Source organism: Gossypium hirsutum, chromosome A03 (assembly GCF_007990345.1).
Source record: "Gossypium hirsutum isolate 1008001.06 chromosome A03, Gossypium_hirsutum_v2.1, whole genome shotgun sequence".
NCBI classification, from domain to species: domain Eukaryota; kingdom Viridiplantae; phylum Streptophyta; class Magnoliopsida; order Malvales; family Malvaceae; genus Gossypium; species Gossypium hirsutum.
In genome coordinates this window covers 5938247-5955639 of record NC_053426.1, presented here as the reverse complement: position 1 = coordinate 5955639, position 17393 = coordinate 5938247, and the positions used below count along the sequence as shown (strand labels likewise).

The window sequence follows — 17393 nt, the reverse complement described above, 5'->3', positions numbered from 1 at the left end:
GATTACTTAAGTAATTTTTTCATGATTTAAGACCTAATTAATTTGTTAAAAGCACATTAATTTTTTAAGTAACCTTTAATAAACCAAGTTATTTACCGAAGATTTAGTAATTACTTAATTTTTTTTTAAAAAAAAACTCTTTAATGTTTTAAATAACTTCTTAAAAGCTTTTTAAAGTTTTAAGTAACATTTAATAAATTAAGTAATTCACGCAAGATTTAAGAATTACTTAATTTCCTTCAACTACTTTAATGTTTTAAGTAAAACTTAAGTAATTTCTTTAAAGTCTTTTAATAAATATAATCGATTCCACATAGATTCTAATTGTATCGGTCGGTGTGCACCATTTCAATAACAAACTAGAATAATTATTTCTCTTTTTCGTACTAGTATAAAATTCGATCTGTATTGATTGCACTACCTCGCTTTGGCCAATTTCGATCACACATGCCAGTGCATGAATAATGTTAAAAAATAAATAAAATTACCTTCTTCTTTTTTTAACCAGCTTTAATATTTTTTATTAATCAAATTTAAAATTTAAACTTTAACCAAGTTCAAGGGGAAATTTTAAATTTTTTCAAATAGAAAATTAACGAATAATAAAAAGTAAATAATTTATATAATAATCAAACTAAAAAGGAAAAAAATCTAAATGCTTGATGAACACAATATTTTATGTATGTTTTTGCTCAACTTTCATTTTATATATTTAGTATGTGATAATCTTATTATAGATTTCTTTTAAAATAATTTTGTTGTTTAATATGTGAGATGTTTTTGTTTTCCTTTTTTTACTTATTTGTTAAATGATGAAATTTTTTGTGAAGTTTATTGATGAGTATTTATATAATCAATTAATATTTTCATATTTGAAATTATTTTATGGTGAAAACAAAACAAAATTACATCATATCAATTGTTCAAAAGCACCACAAGCTTTATCTTGTTGAAGGGCCCCATCACCTCACAAGGAGTCACATAAAGAATTTGTAAACTTGACTTCCATGTAAGGCAGACCTTAGCCAAACAGTTTGCAATTAAGTTTGTTTCCTTAGGTACAACTCTGATCTGCCATTTTCCTTTAGAATGCATAATCCTTTGAACCCTTCTAAGAACTATGATGCCTGAATCTTCCAACCCCTTATCGGACAGTGCATTAGCCACACTTGAACTGTCTGTTTGAATTGTGGCCCATTTGTATCCTATGTTTAACAAAATGAGTATCCTATCTAGAATACCCCAGAGTTCTGCCTCAAAAAGAGTACAACTTCCCAAGTATCAATTATATCTCAAGATCCAATTACTAGCCTGATTGCGTATCACTCCTCCGGTAGAAGCAGTTCTAGTGACTCACTCCACTGCACCATCAGAGAAAAGATAGACCCACGTTCCTTCAGAATGCTTTTAGTATCCCAATTTTAAGGTATTAGCTTTATAAATGTTCTAACATGATTTGAACTATTGTGCCCAATTAAGATAAGCTTTAACAATTTCAACAGTTGACCAGGTAACATTCTGAAAGATTAATAGATTTATATTCTTCCAAATTTGCCAAGTGATATGACCAAAAAGACACGATTAGAGAACTCCATGTTTCTGCAATATTATGTGGCAACAAATATTGGAAGCTAACCAAGTATGAAAACAACTATAAAAGAACTTGTTCTGTTGATTAATTGGGACCGCATGCTTCCATACGTCCTTTGTAGTTGAATAATCTCGAAATACATGAAGAATGTTTTCTATTTCATGGCCACATAAAGAGTAAGAGTTGTTATGACCCAGTCCTTTCTTGGTACGTTCTGAATTAGTTAGTAATCTTTGTTTCTGAATTGCCAAAGGAAAATCCGAACTTGCTGAGGTCATTGATACTTCTAGATATTCTTCCAAAAGATATTTGTGCTATTCCAGAAATCTTGTTTTAAGGACTAGAAAGCGTTACGAATAGAAAAGCAACTTGATGCCGATGCTGCCCAAATTACCCTATCCAAGCCCAATAAATGATGTAGAGGAGGAATACTTACAATTCATTAGATCACCTCTTTAAGCAGCAACATATAGAATAGATTAAGATTCCAAGTTCCATCGGAAGTAACTAAATCACTAAAGATAGAGTCCAAGTCTAAATTGGCATGTGCAGGAATATGCGAAAGTAAACAGCCAACTATCGGAATCTATGAATCCTTCAAACATCAAATACTTGTATCATTCCCCACTGACCAAGCTAAGTTCTCACATAAAAGAGGGCATATTTTAAAAAGAGACAGCTACTGGTGCGAACATTGGCTTCTAGAAATAAGTTTCTGAAGATGATCCTTCAGTACGTATTTCGTGCGGTGAACTTGTACCCATAAGGCATTATCCTTAGTGACTAAGTTAAAACTAATTTCATAAGAAAAGAATTGTTCTTGTTATGTAAATGTCAAAATCCTAGCCCACCTCGAGATATAGGCTGACAAATGGAATCCCACCAAACCAAAGTAAGTTTTGGATAACTACTGGCACACCCCTAAATAAACTGTCTTACGATTCTCTCGATCTCTTCGAAATAGCAAGGAGAACAGATTGGGCCAGAGTGACTCTTCCAGCAATGGACAATTTTCTAAATTCCCAATTTTGTAATTTATGCATCACCTTTTCCACAACAAAACTTAAGGTACTCTTAGTGACCCTATCATGAAAAAGAGGCACACCTAGATAAATGTCAAGGTTTTGAACAACTTAAAAGCGAAATAATTGATTGATCTGATAACAAATACCACATTCAACTCATTTGGAGAAATAATTATTGCTCTTTCGAGTACTGAACTTGTGCCTAGAGAATGCACAAAAGTGATTCAAAATGTACACTAATAATTGAGCTTGATCCAACTCTACTTTACAAAAAATGACTAAATCATTCGCGAAAAAAAGATGAGATAAAGTAGGCCCAGATCTTGAAATACGAATTGGACAACATTTACCTTCATCAATTTTTGCATGAAAAGTGTGCCCTAACCATTCCATACATAACACAAAAAGGTAATATGGTAATGGACAACATTGTCTGATCCCTCTAGATGGTTTGAATTTCCACAATCGAATAAGAGATAGCCATTATGATTACTGAACTGAGAAAAATTAGGATCCCTACAACCTGTAAATAAACACCTATAAATTCTCAACTCACTCTCTCATAAGCCTTCTCTAAATCCAACTTGACCGCCATATATTTTTCACCATCTCATTTTTTTCTGTATACAATATATGACTTTTTGTATTATAATAACATTATTCAAAATATTATGCCATGCAATGAAACCAACTTGCTCTTGTGAGATAAATTTAAGAAAAACTAATTTAAATATATTAGCAATAACTTTCATCACCAATTTATACATTATCGAACACAAACTAATAGGGCGGAATTGGCTGAAGTCTTTTGGGTTGTTATTCTTTGAGATAAACAATATCAGTGAGTTATTCAGCTCTAGGTTAATACTGTAACCAGTGAAGACTCCTCGAACCCATTTACAAATTGTATTCCTTACAATATCCCACTGATTTTGGAAAATATGCGCATGAAAGCCATCACTTCTCAGAGATTTCAAGGGATCCATGTCAAATAAGCTTTATTAATTTCTTCATCAGACACCGATTTTTCCAAAAACTCAATGTCCTGAGTCTTGTGGTGAGGGAAAATTTTAGAAAAGAGATCCTTCATGGGCTTTGGCATTTCCTCATAAAGCTTCTCGAAAAAACCAACTACCCCAGTTTTAAGGATGTTCTGATCAGAACACCATTCATCATTATTAATGCGTAGGGCCGTGATACGGTTAAATTTCCTTTTTTGGATTGTTTGACTATGAAAGAATTTGGTGTTATGGTACCCAAAATAGAGCCAGACACATTTAGCTTTTTACTTCCACAGAAGTTCCTCATAATTCAGAAAGTTTTCCAACTAAAGTAACTTATTAGAGGCAGAATAATCCAGAGCCTTTTAAATATTAGAAAGCGACCTCATAAGATGTCTTTTTCAAGAACCTATAAAGCTATAAACTGACATGTTCCATTCTTTGACATGCAAAGTAAATTTAGAAAGAGAACTAGCCATATTACTCAAAAACTTCTACTAATCTTTCACAAATGAGGGAAAGTTAACATGCTTCATCCACCTTGTTAAGAACCTAAAAGGTCTCCCTATAACCACATTAATATTCGGTTTGGTCCTCAAGAGAATGGGCCTATAATCAGACTTAGTCCTCGGCAAGTGGGAAATAAGGCATTGTGGAAAAGCTTAAATCCATGAATAATTAGCCAATGCTCTATCTAATCGCTCAGACGTGCCAGTTCTTTGCTAAGTAAATGATGGACCGATGAATCCCAAATCCTACAAATTACAAGAATCTACAAAATTGCCTAAAATATTACATCTCTTCTCTATGGCGTAAATACTTTTTTTTTGTTAGGTGAGAGAATAACATTAAAGTTACCCAAAATTAAACATGAAAAAGAATCATGAGGCAAAACAGATTTTAAAGCTTCCCAAAGTGCCTTACGTTTCCTTATGTCCGGGCTACCATAAACAAAAGATATAAAAATGGAATTAGATTGAACATTACTAGATACACAAAGAAAAATTAAATGTGGGTGATTTTGGATAATTCTAATCCAAATAGATTCCTTCCAACCTACCCAAATTCCTCTTGAAACTCCAACAGCTTCAACACTATGAAAATTAAAAAAATCCTAATTTATCAATGATAAAATTAACATTTTTACCACTTACTCTCGACTCGAACAAGCACACAATATCAGAGCCATATTCGATATTGTATTTGCAAAAAACACGAATAAATTTGCTACTAACGTAGCCTTGGCAATTCCACAAAAAATGGTCAGATTTAAATCCATATAAAACAAAAAATAATAATAACCACCAAAACCTTATTGTTTAGGGAATTCTCTCTTTTCTTGTTGCCCGTTCTTTAAAGTTAAACCACCCAAGCCCAAAGCTTCAACAGGCTAAGATGAAATGGCTTCAGCCAAGTGGGCTATAAAGCCTTGCACATGTTGAGCACATGTTGAAGACACTCTACATTTTTCCTATCAGCTTTACAAAAAAGGATGAGGTCATCGCTGAAGAACAAGTGTGATATGCCTAGCCCTCGACGTGATAGAAACAATGGCTCCTAACTCCCATCCCCAACTGCAACTTCAATCAAGTGACCAAGGCGCTCCATTCCTAGAACAAGGAGATATAGTGATAAAGGGTTCCCTTGACGATTTGAAACTATGAGTGAGTGTTCCATTCCAAAGTAACTTCATGGATGAGGAAGTTACGCAGTGCATTATTGTATGGATAAGAGTAATAGGTAGACTTGTGTCTTGCAATATGTCTTCTAAGAAATCCTATCGAATCCTATCATATGCTTTCTCTAAATCCACCTTAATTGCCAACCATCCCTTCTTACTCTTAATGGTTTTCATAGTACAAATTTATTCCTGTGCGATAATAATATTGTCAGAAATATTACGTAAATGTATGAAGCTTGATTGATTTTGCTTTACCAGAGTTTGCATCACTTGTTGAATATGGATGCTAATTGTTTTTGTAATCACCTTGAACAAGATATTGCATAAGCTAATTGGTCTGAATTGTTGGATGAACTCTACATCAAATTTCTTTAGAATAAGTACCAAGAGATTACAATTAATATTGGACTACATTTAATAATTTTTACTTATAGTAATTATACTAAATCATATAGTAAATACTCTATAGCAAAATTTTAACATAACTTATGGTAATTGTAATAGGCCAATTTTGGCTCGGACCCAGAATACAAAAATAAAACAAATTTAAACCAAACAAATAAAGTCCCAGTCCATTCACAACAAACTTAAACCAAAATTGCAAATCCAATTACAGTCGAAATAAATTAAAATCCTAGCAGTGCAAAATGGCCCAAAACTAAATTAAGTTTTAGCCAAAAAAAAGAAAGGAAGAAACCCTAGCCGCAAGCTTCTCTGCCACCACTGCTGGCTTTCGTCTCTACCACCGTCACCCTCTGTCACCTACAAAGAATAACCAACACGCAATAACAGAGACCATGTGCAAGCAACAGTAGAAAAAATAGTAAAATATAATATATAATGTTGGCTATAAAGGCCACAACAATCAATGTATTTTGGGGACAGAGAAATAAAAAATAATAGAGATTTTGAAAAAGAGAAATCAAAAACTAAAAGGTGACCTTTTACTTTCGTTTTTTATATTTTAGAAAATATAAAGTATAAAATAAAAGTGCAAAAACAAAATCTTTACCTTTTGCCGATGTTTCGACCTCCATATTGGAAGACCGATGGGCCCTTGGGGGTTCTCGAACGGTCGCCAGAGAAATAAGTGGAGACGAAGACTTCCTTTGCTCCTTTTTAAATTTTGAAGGCTTTTTGGCCATTTTAACCCCAAATCGGTATTTTACTCGCAAAAGTAAAAAAGAAGGTCTTTTTAACTTCCAGGCCATCGTGGACGGCGACGCCGTCACCGATGACAGGCGGCCGCCATTGTGGTCCGGCGACCCCTAGGCCGAACGTGGGGAGGCATTTGAGAGAAGGGGGAGGGAATTTTTTTAGATTTTCTTTTGTTTAAAGGGGTGAAGTGAATTTTTTTTTTGTAAAAATTTTAACTTAAATAAGCATATGAAATGGCGCCGTTTTGGGCCAATGCGCACAGACGCTAAAACGGCGTCGTTTTACCTTTGACCCAAATCGATCCGACCCGACCTAGCAGGATCCACGTGTTTTTGTTTAAAGGGAATATTTCAACTTTAATCCTTCCGCCTTTCGAGTTGTTTTAATTTAATCCTACTTTCGTTATTCTTATTTTTAGAAATTTTGCCATTAAATTTTATCATCTTTTCAAATTAGTCCTCTATTCTCTGAGCTCCTGGAGAAAGGACAGGTGTCCTAGGGGTTGGGATTATTTCGCATTTAGCCCTCATTTGTTTTTGCTCTTTTCATTTTGGTCTTTTACTTATTTATTTTTTCTGTTTTGTCCTTTAATTTCGCTCAATTTATGATTTAGGCCTATTTTTCACCCTTTTTGTATGCTGTTTCTTTTTATTTTCATATTTATTTTTTACTCCTTTTATTTTACCCATCTACTTGCGTATTTACTTATTTATTCATATGCTATTCATTTTTTTATTTTTTATTTTATTCTTTTATTCATTTGTATGTTATTCCTTCATTTTTAATACTTAAATTTTTCTTCATTTCCTTTTACCAAGTATTTATTCCTTTTTTTTTTCTTCTTTGTGCCTTTATTATTATTACCATTTTATCATCTGTTTATCTAACTATTTATTACTTTTTAATTTTATACACTTTTAAAATTAAATCGCTTACATTTTTATTTTTATTTATTTGCACATTTATTATTATTATTTATTTATTATCCTTTATATATATATGTATATTTTAAAATTTAGATTATTTGTGTTTCTTTACTACATATATTATACTTATTATTATTATTACTATTATTATTCATTGTCATCATTATTTATGTACTTTATTATAAATTGTACTTCTAATTTCATTCATATCGTAATTTAGTCTTTATATTCTTGATATTTCTTAATTATTTTCCTTAATATTTATTTATTGTATTTATTTATTTATCCCTTTACTCACACATTTTATTATTATTATTTTTACATAAAAAATCTAAATTTGACAATATATATCTATTTTACTTACTCATTCATTTATTATTCCATGCATTTTAAACATTTCTATGCTATGATTGCTTGTTTTTATATCATGAATTTCTGTTTTACTGCTTTACTTATTCATAGAGACCAATCCACTAATATTATATTCATCTTTATAATATCATCATTGTTATTGTAATATTTTATCGGATGTTGTATATCACTTAAAATATTGCATTAATTTTCACCAAAATTCATAAAAAAGAATTCTTTAATAAAGGCAATATTCTGTTTTTAGAAATTCGAGAGATCGTGCCCTAACGTTCTAGGTTTCAATTTTTATCGTTTGATCTAAATAACCGAATAACCTTTTAAAATTAAAACGCATGAGTTTTGAAAATCAAAAGACAAGCTTTTTCTTGAGGGTTTAAAATGTTGTGTCCTAATGTACTGGATGTGACATTTTATTATTCGGGACAATAAGATCTTTAGCATCTGTTTTGATTTACTCAAGCAAATTCTTTGTAAAAATCAACATTAAAAAAGAGGATCGTATTTTTAATTTTTTTCGGGTTTTCAACTTCCAACGTTAAGACATTAATTAATCAATTAGGTACTAATTTTGGGCGTTACGAGGGTGCTAATCCTTCCTTGTACGTAACCGACTCCCAAACTTGTTTTCTCGAATTTCGTAGACCAAAATCGTTGTTTTAGTAAAACAAAACATTTTATTAAAACAATCAAATTACGAGGTGATCCGATCACACCTAAACAAAAAAGGATTGGTGACGACTCCCATTTTTTCATTTTCAAAACCAAGTCGACCCTTTTCAAAAAAATGATTTTAACAGTAATTATAAAAATTATATAATATATATTCTAGTGCAAAATTTTAACATAAATAAAGAACTTTACATAAGTGCAATTGTTTAATTTTTGACAATTGACCTACCAGATTTTTATAAATTTCCTTATTAGCTGGAAAAAAGTGAACCCAATTAATTTTAAATTAAAAAAATTAGTGTTTCATTGTGAGAGTTTATTTATATTAAATCACAATAAGTAAATATTAATTAAGTTGTTTTAAGTTTTTATTTTCATACTCACTTAAACAAAATATTTTAATTGAACTTGAAAAAAATCTTTATTCCATCTACTCACATTATATTTTTATACTTTTAAACATTTTGGGTTTAAAATTTATATTAATTCCTTTATATTTTCTTTTTTCACTAATTAAATAATTCATTTACTTTTTAATCAGAAATTTTAAAATGAAGTGAAGTTAAAATATTTTAAATCATTATTTTAATATCAAAATACAAATACAGTTTTATTTATTTGAATTTATTTATTTATATTATTAATTAAATAAAATATACAATATACTGTGCATGGCATTAAAAAATTATAGTAAAATTAGTTATACTCGATAGCAGCGCGAGTTTGCAGGCAAAAACATGTGGTAGCCACAAACCGAGACATGTGTCCGATAGTAAAGAGTGTTCTCTAGTTTTATGTCTCCAGCTATATTTTACTCTATCTTTACTTTAGTTGCGGTCCAAGGTCGTTCCATTGTAAATTAGATCCGTCGGTGAGGGGAAATTATAAAAAAATAAAGTAAATGAGATTTTTACTTCGAATAATATGTACGTTCTATTTTAAATTATTTTGAATTTAAATATCAAATGGATTTGTATTATTTGTGTAAACTTTTTATTAAAAAATAAAAAATTATCAATTTTACAAGAAAAGTAAGAATATCCAATTTATAATATCTTTAAGATTGAGACTTTGATTTAAATCATGTTTTAATTTATTGGTTAGAACTGTTAATCATATCCCAAAATCGTGAACTCGATTTGTAGATCAATATAAAGAAAATATTTTGATTATTAATTATTTTTCATTTAATTGCTAATTAAAAGTCAACTATGTAATTAAAGAGATTAATTATCGTGTTTTACTTTTTTTAAATCGCGAGTTAAAAAGTCAATTATTTACGTAATTAAAGATATTAATTATTAATAATTATGGTTTTTTTTATATATCTTAACTTTAAATTTTAGGAGTCGGTGCGTAATACTTTTCTTTAATGGCTGTAGTTAGGGTGTTAATTTGGTTAAATACCAAATTGAACAATTAACTAAAATTCCATTTATTTTAACCATTAACTTAATAATAGAATTACTGAATAATAATACACTACTAAAAAGTTACCCAAAAGTTTTTCTTATTTAAAATTTAAAATAAACTAACTAAATAATAACTCATTTAAAACAAATTGTTTAAAAAAAATTTCTCACCTGTATAGTCGTTGATAAATTAAAGGAATTAAAACAATTTTGGTTATTTTAGTTGACTAACCAGTTAATGTACTAGATAAAAATATAAATAAACCAATAAAAAGGGTATTCTGCGTCAAGTCCTTTTCTCTAAGCCTCCTTTCCCTTCTTTTCCTTAATTACACATCAAGGACAAAACGGGATTTTTCACTGCTTTCATTCTTTTACCCTCTTCTTTTTCCTGAAATTGCTTCAATTGCCATACCTTGATGATCGTGCAGTAGAACGGGCCCCACACACTAATTCATCTAAATACCCTTCCCCTTTCCCTTAAACCAAAACAGAGAAGTACTGTACTTAAGCACTGATATTGAGGGTATTTCGGTCTTTTAGAAAACCCGCGCAATTCAGAAAAGGGGGAAAAAAAGGAGAAAAAGTAAAAACACAAAAAAGGACTCGTGTAAGCTCTGCTCGCGTGATGCGTGGTATAGTGTAAGTGATGACACGGCCAAAGAGCTTAAAAAACCCTTTCACTCGCTTCGAAAATGGCGGTTTCTTGGATTTCATTCATGATTTATAGAGAAAATCCAACATTCCAACCCTAGCGATCTTTGTTTTTGGTTGATTTAGCTGTGAATTTATTCGGGTAAGATTCTTTTTGTCTTCTTCGTTGATTCTTCTACATTGCGTTATTTCAGAAGGTTGACGTTTTGATTCTTCTTTTTTTGATGATCACAGATAGCGCGCGCGAGAGAGTGAAAGAGAAGAGATGGGAGAGATTCCGAAGGTATTGTACATAATGGTAGTGGACGAAGGCGAGAAGAAGGAGAAGGAGATGTCGTCGTTTCGGTACACGCGTCCCGTTCTTCAGAGTACTCTTCAGCTCATGGGATGCAAAGCTCGTCATGCTTTCAAGGTTTTCTCTCTTTCTTTCTTTTTTGAAATTTGATTTTCTTTTAAAGAAAACTTCAAGCAATTAGGTTGATTTCGCTTATTTATGGATTTTCATTTTATCCTCGATTTCTTTCTATTCGCAAAATATTATTACGAATTTACGATATCATAGAGTAAACTCTGGATGATTAGTTGATAGATCTGGAATGCTTATCACGTGTTCTATGAAATTTCTTTCCAAATTTACATTTTTTTTAAAAATTCGGATTTAATGCTGAGTCTAGACAGTTCCATAGTCGCGCTTTTTTTTTTTTTTTTGGCTTCTCTATTTATCCAGAAAAAAAAAACCAGCATCCTGTCGTTGTCATGGAATGGTAACGGAATATTTATCTCCTCGTTAGATTTTTAGCTTCCTATTTGTGTCTGCGCCTTTCAGATCTTTGCAAATGATCGAAATCCATATAGATGAAATCAGTTTGGATCAGTTTTATCTTTTCTGTTGGCACCTATCTGTTGTGGATTTTTTACCACCATGTGGTCCCATCATCGTTTTCTGTATTTATTGTATTAGTGCATGTTATAGGTTTGATTTTCTGTTTGTATTTAATATCTGCTTCCTAGTGGGTGATAGAAATCTTCGCTTTCGTGTCCAGTGAGAGGTTGAGGCGAGTATTAACTTGGAGGCGTTTGCTAAATTAGATATATTTATAAAATTCTTGTATAATGTGGACTGCCCAGATTCTCTATCGTGCTGTCACTTTTGGCATTATTATTCGTTTAGCGTCAATAATTTTATCGTTTGGAGTTTTTGCATGTCATTCCATATTTAATTCTCTAATCTGACATGATTGGTTTTTCTCTTGTTTCTTTGATTGTTATGGCAAGTGGATCCTTTTGCTAAATGTATTCTTTGTATTTCTTACCAGATTAGCCAGAGTGTTTTTGAATTGATAAGAAGTGATCCATTTTACAAGTCTCTACATTATGAGGGAAACGAGACCTTAAATTCTGATAGTTTCAAAGGGAACTCTGAAAGGGAAGACATTCGTCCCACTAATGGTAACCTTGGCGGAGCAGAGGGCGGCAGCTGCTTTGTCTCAGATAAAGATGATGGAAATAAGACCATACCATTTGAGTTGTACAAAAGACGTACCACGGTTGTTGTTAGAAGGGAAACTTTCTTGGATGTTGTCTGTGAAGCTCTGGCTGAATATAAGTATGTGGGTCCAAACCAGAGAGCTGACTTGATTTTGGCAAGCAGGTATTGTGCAACTGTGACATCTTATACTACCAGAAACTTTTGCAATGAAAATGGCCTGTAATTAATTGCTTGCATGTTGAATCTGCAAATTTTCCTTCATTTTTTTTTCTGGTAATTTCATGGGGAGTTGTGGTAGCTTGTAGATTGGTAATTCACATTTCTCTCGGATTCTCTTTATTTAATGTGACAAACTTTTCATAGAATTTATTTCAAGAGACTATTGAGACTCGAGTTTCTCCATCAAATTTTCAATTGTCTGTCAACTTTCTTCTTTTCCCTCCTTTTGCTGGTTTTGCCAACAAGATAGAGTTCATAATCCCAAGTTTCCATAAGTTTCTAATGTAAGGTGTATGCATATTTTTATCTTTAATGCCTAGTGCAGGTAATTTGCTTGTATGGTTTGGCATGGGCTTGTGATGGTTTTAGAACGGTCTTGTTCTATGTCCTTTGCTTGGGGGCTTCAGATTAGATGCAAAAACCTTCTTGTCTACCCTTGTAACTGTATTTGGTCTTCACTGCAGAATACGAGAGAGGAAGGAATCTGTAACTGTGCTGTTGTGTGGCACGAGTGGTTGTGGCAAATCTACTTTGTCTGCTTTGCTGGTAGGTTGTGCTTTTCATGTTAATGTTGTGGCACTAGTGGTTGTAACTGCAATTACAAAATAGCTAATCTTTTGTAATGTCGTGCAGGGTGGTAGGTTGGGAATTACAACTGTGATTTCTACAGACTCTATTCGCCACATGATGAGGAGTTTTGCGGATGAGAAGGAAAATCCTCTACTGTGGGCTTCAACCTATCATGCTGGGGAGTGTTTGGATCCTGTGGCAGTTGCAGAAGCGAAGGCTAGAAAACAGGCAAAAAAGTTGGCAGGCATTGCTCAATCACTTCCCAAGGGTGAGGTAGATGATGGTTCTTCAGCCAAGGGGCCCAATCCAATGGAGGGTAGTTCTGCTAGTACTGAATTGATCAGTTCCAAACAGATGGCAGTTGAAGGATTCAAGGCACAAAGTGAGATGGTAATAGACAGTCTAGACAGGTTGATTACTGCGTGGGAAGAGAGGAAAGAGTCTGTAGTTGTCGAGGGTGTTCACTTGAGCCTTAATTTTGTTGTAAGTATACTTTTTTGGGGGGTTTCCTACAGCAAAATGTTTTTGTCCCAAACTTACTTTATTCTCGTCTTAAATTGTGATCATGTACAGATGGGGCTTATGAAGAAACATCCCTCAATTATACCATTCATGATATATATTACAAATGAAGACAAACACTTGGAAAGATTTGCAGTTCGTGCGAAGTACATGACTTTGGACCCTGCAAAAAATAAGTATGTAAAGTATATAAGGAATATTAGGACGATACAAGATTATCTATGTAAACGAGCTGACAAGCATTTGGTCCCCAAAGTAAACAACACAAATGTCGACAGAAGTGTGGCAGCCATACATGCAACAGTTTTCAGTTGCCTTCGCAGGCGTGAAGCTGGGGAGTCACTTTATGATCCTATAACAAACACAGTTGCTGTTGTTGATGAGGAATACCGGAACCAGTGTGCTGCCAATTCACTGAGCTCCAAGGGTATGTTTCAGTTGATCCAGAGGAAGGGTTCTTGTAGGCAACTGATGGCCCTTCTTAACACTGATGGATCTGTAGCTAAAGCTTGGCCAGTTGAATCAATTGATAGCAATGGAAGGCCCATCTCTGGCTATGGAACTGAGGGTGGAATAGGCATTCCTTTATATGGACCTTTAAAAATTGGCAAAGCCGAACCTGTTAATCTTCAATTTGGTCACTTTGGAATTAGTGCCTGGCCTAGTGATGGTGGCACAAGTCGTGCTGGGAGTGTGGATGAGTCGAGATATGATGGGACTGAAAATAGCAGTAGATACCAATCTTCTTGCTGTAGCTCACCGAGGATGTCCGATGGTCCAGCAAAAGAGGTAGCCTGTTGCAATGTGATTTTCCTTTTCCAAGCACTCTTTATCTATGCTTTGGGTTTTATGTTTTAACATCTATACTTCAAAGTAGATGAAATGAAAAGAAAAATGTAAGTCACCGTTAGTTTAGTACTAATATTGTGGATTTTTTTAATGTATATAGTTATTCTGTGCTTGTTTTGCTGTTGGTTTATCTATTTTTCATCTTACAGCTTAAGGAGGAAAACTCAGTCTATGGCAGCGATGAAGAAGTTGATGATCAACCTGAGGTGGACACTGATGAGGATTTTAGTGATGATGGTGATAAAGAGGTCCATGAAGAGGTATGAACTTGTGTTAGACCCTGCAATAGGTGTGTGTATATTTATATAATTATCGCATTGAGTTTAGAGATTGAGTTGCAAACTACCATGCAATTATACCAAGAGGAGTCCATATCGGTTCATTGTTTGTGCTCTGTGGAAGATGTTTATGACATTGCTTATTGTTTGATTATCGTATCATAAGCTTCGTTCATTAATTTTTTTTTATGAGCGCTAGATGATCGAAATGGCATGAGATTCTGCTTTATAATTTGAATAGATTTTTTTTCCAACCCCGACTCTTTCATGCTTTATTTTGTGTAGATTTTGCTCTAAATCTTCTTCATTTTCTGTTGCAACAGGTAGGTTCAGTTGATGAAGGCTCAACAAAGTCAGACGAAGAGTATGACGATTTGGCATTGCAAGATGGAATGAAGACTGGCTACAGCCCTGATGATGACGGCAACTACAATCGCGATATCGTAGTGATGTTTTCCGGGGACCAACAAGCAACTTCCTCAGAAGGGGATAAATATAACAAGAACTTGGACCTCTTCCTTAGAAGTATAAGAAAGCAGTTTTCTGAGCCGCTATGCTCCTACTCTTCCCTTCTCACGGAGAAGATCGAGAAGGGCAACGTTAAAATGCGAAAACGGTCTCTGAGTATTTCAGCCTTGGGGAATCGTGGATCAATAATAGGGGATCCCATACTTTCACGGGCACCTGAGAGATGGCAAAATAGTCTAGTTCATGGCATTTAGTTTATGTTGTTTGCTTTTTTTTTGGTTTATAAGGATGTGGCTTTGTCGTTAATTACCGGGTAATCTATCCCAAGTTCTTACCCTGCTCACTTTCTTCTCTCGTGCATAGTGGGCAAATGGCAATGAGCTTTGATGATTTGGTTTTCTGATCAAATTTTGGGTCTAAATTTCAAAGCTTGAGTTGGCCTGAGTAAATTAGTATCAATAATTTGAATTATTCAATAATTTATAACCTGAATAACCAATAATTTGAATTAGAAAAGTACTCGAATCAGATATGATTTGAATTTAATTTAATTTGAGCAAGTAAATCGAAGTGAGATAATACCAAATGCTCGTTGAATAAACTTGACTAGAAAAATGACTGAATTTAAAATTTGAATTTGTCTTCAAACTTTTCAGAACTATCACTTTTATTATAAATTTTGGTTAAAAAGGCGTTGGCTGGTATTTTATAAAAAAATTTGTTTTAATTTTTTATTTTATTTTTTAATTTTTTTAATTTGTGTTATATGTAAAAAAATTAATTTTGTTGAGATGGGAAAGTTAATATCTATTAATTTTGAATTTTGTTAAGGGTATGTTTACTTCAATGATTTAAAAAAATTTAAAAATATAAAAATTCTAAAAATGTTCTAAAATAAAAATTATCAGAAAGAAATAAATTTAAATTATTTAAAAGTAAGTTATTAGGAATTTAGAATTTATTTAATAATAAAAATTATTCTATAATATTTAGATTTTTTATAAAGTTGTAATTAATTGTTGATGTGGTATACATGTGGACTATTGTGTCAGTAATATTAAATTTTTTATTTATTTCAAGATGTTTTGACAAAAAATATTAGTTTAAGAGTTAAAAAGGATAAAAAATTAAATGAAAAACTAAAACAATTTTTTTTAGAAGTTGAAGAGTTAAATAAATTAGTATGCCAAAAAATTAATGGCGTTAAAAAAAGTGGCACCTATCAATGAAAACGTATCATATGGTATTCATTTGCACATAGTAATTAATAACGTGTCACGTGATATTCCTTTAAACATAGTAATTAATGACATGATATTTATTAAAGAATTTTAAAATTTAAATAAAATATAAATGTTTAAAAGATCTATTAAATTAAAAAAGAATAAAAGATATAAATCATGTAAAAGGCACAAAACATTATATAAAATATAAAAATTCAGAACTCTAAAAATGTAAAAATATATTAAATTCATAATATTCAAAAAAATTCTAATATATAAATTATATATTAAAAAATCATAAAAACAATATATAAAATGTAAATAATTCAAAATTGAAGAAATTTTTTTTTTCTAAAAAGCCATATATTAAAACTTAAAAAATTAGTCAAACTTTTAAAAAACTACAAAAAAGTGTAAAAAAAATTGAAATACATATTTAAAAAAAACTCAAAAAATAATATTATATTTAATTTTTAAAAAAATCTTAAAAATAAAAAATATATAATTCTTTCAAACTCAAATCAGTCTCCTTCCAACTCAAAATTAACCCTAAACTCAATACAATTCAGAAAAAAAATTGTAATTTAAATTAAGCCCACCCAAAAATCAATCCAATTCCATGTGCAAGGGTGTTTAATTAGTTGGTCCAAATTATCCCAACAAAAAGTAGGTCACCATTTTTGCTCTCACGTCATCTGAAATCATGAAATGGCATCATTGTTTTGCAAATTGAGTGGATTTTAAATATAATTAACATAAAAAAATCATATGAAATAGAGATGTTATATCTTTTTAATAATGTAATGTTATATCGGTATTTTTATCTTGAATTTTAGAAATTTAATTTTAATTTAATTTTTTTAAGATAAAAATGCGATGAAAATATTGATATAACATTAAACTATTGAAAATAGATACAAATAACATAACGTTCTTATTTCATACAATTCTTTTTCAACTAAGATAAGTCACCCCAAAATTAATGGATATGATGGTTTGTTAAAAAGTTAAATATATTTTTTTGGTACTTATAGTTATTTAAAAAAAAAAATTAGTATCTATATGTTTGGCTTCCATTACACAAAATGATATATAACAATATTAACTTTTCATATTGTTCAATAAATATTTGACACACGGTAAGTCCCATATTTGACGTGTGATTACGAAGACATTACAATGAAATCACATTAAAAATTCAAAAAAAAATATAGAAATTAAAAATATTTTTATAATGTTTCATTAAAAATAAAAAATATATAAAAAATTATAATTTTCACAAGATT

At 31.5% G+C, this 17393-nt stretch overlaps 1 protein-coding gene across 2 annotated transcripts; it reads left to right on the top strand.

The window, feature by feature from the left end:
* Positions 1–10258: 10258 nt before the first annotated feature.
* Positions 10259–15292, top strand: LOC107887523 (P-loop NTPase domain-containing protein LPA1 homolog 1). 2 transcript variants are annotated; one of them, XM_041106784.1, is made up of 8 exons: positions 10259–10631; positions 10724–10901; positions 11806–12140; positions 12662–12743; positions 12831–13250; positions 13341–14078; positions 14288–14398; positions 14740–15292. In XM_041106784.1, the coding sequence occupies exons 2-8, from the start codon at positions 10755–10757 to the stop codon at positions 15136–15138; spliced, it is 2232 nt and encodes a 743-aa protein (XP_040962718.1). In that variant the 5' UTR covers positions 10259–10631; positions 10724–10754; the 3' UTR covers positions 15139–15292. The 2 variants fall into 2 exon arrangements, with proteins under 2 accessions (XP_040962718.1, XP_040962709.1); XM_041106775.1 differs by having other exon boundaries at positions 10398–10631; positions 13341–14093.
* The last annotated feature ends 2101 nt before the right edge of the window (positions 15293–17393 follow it).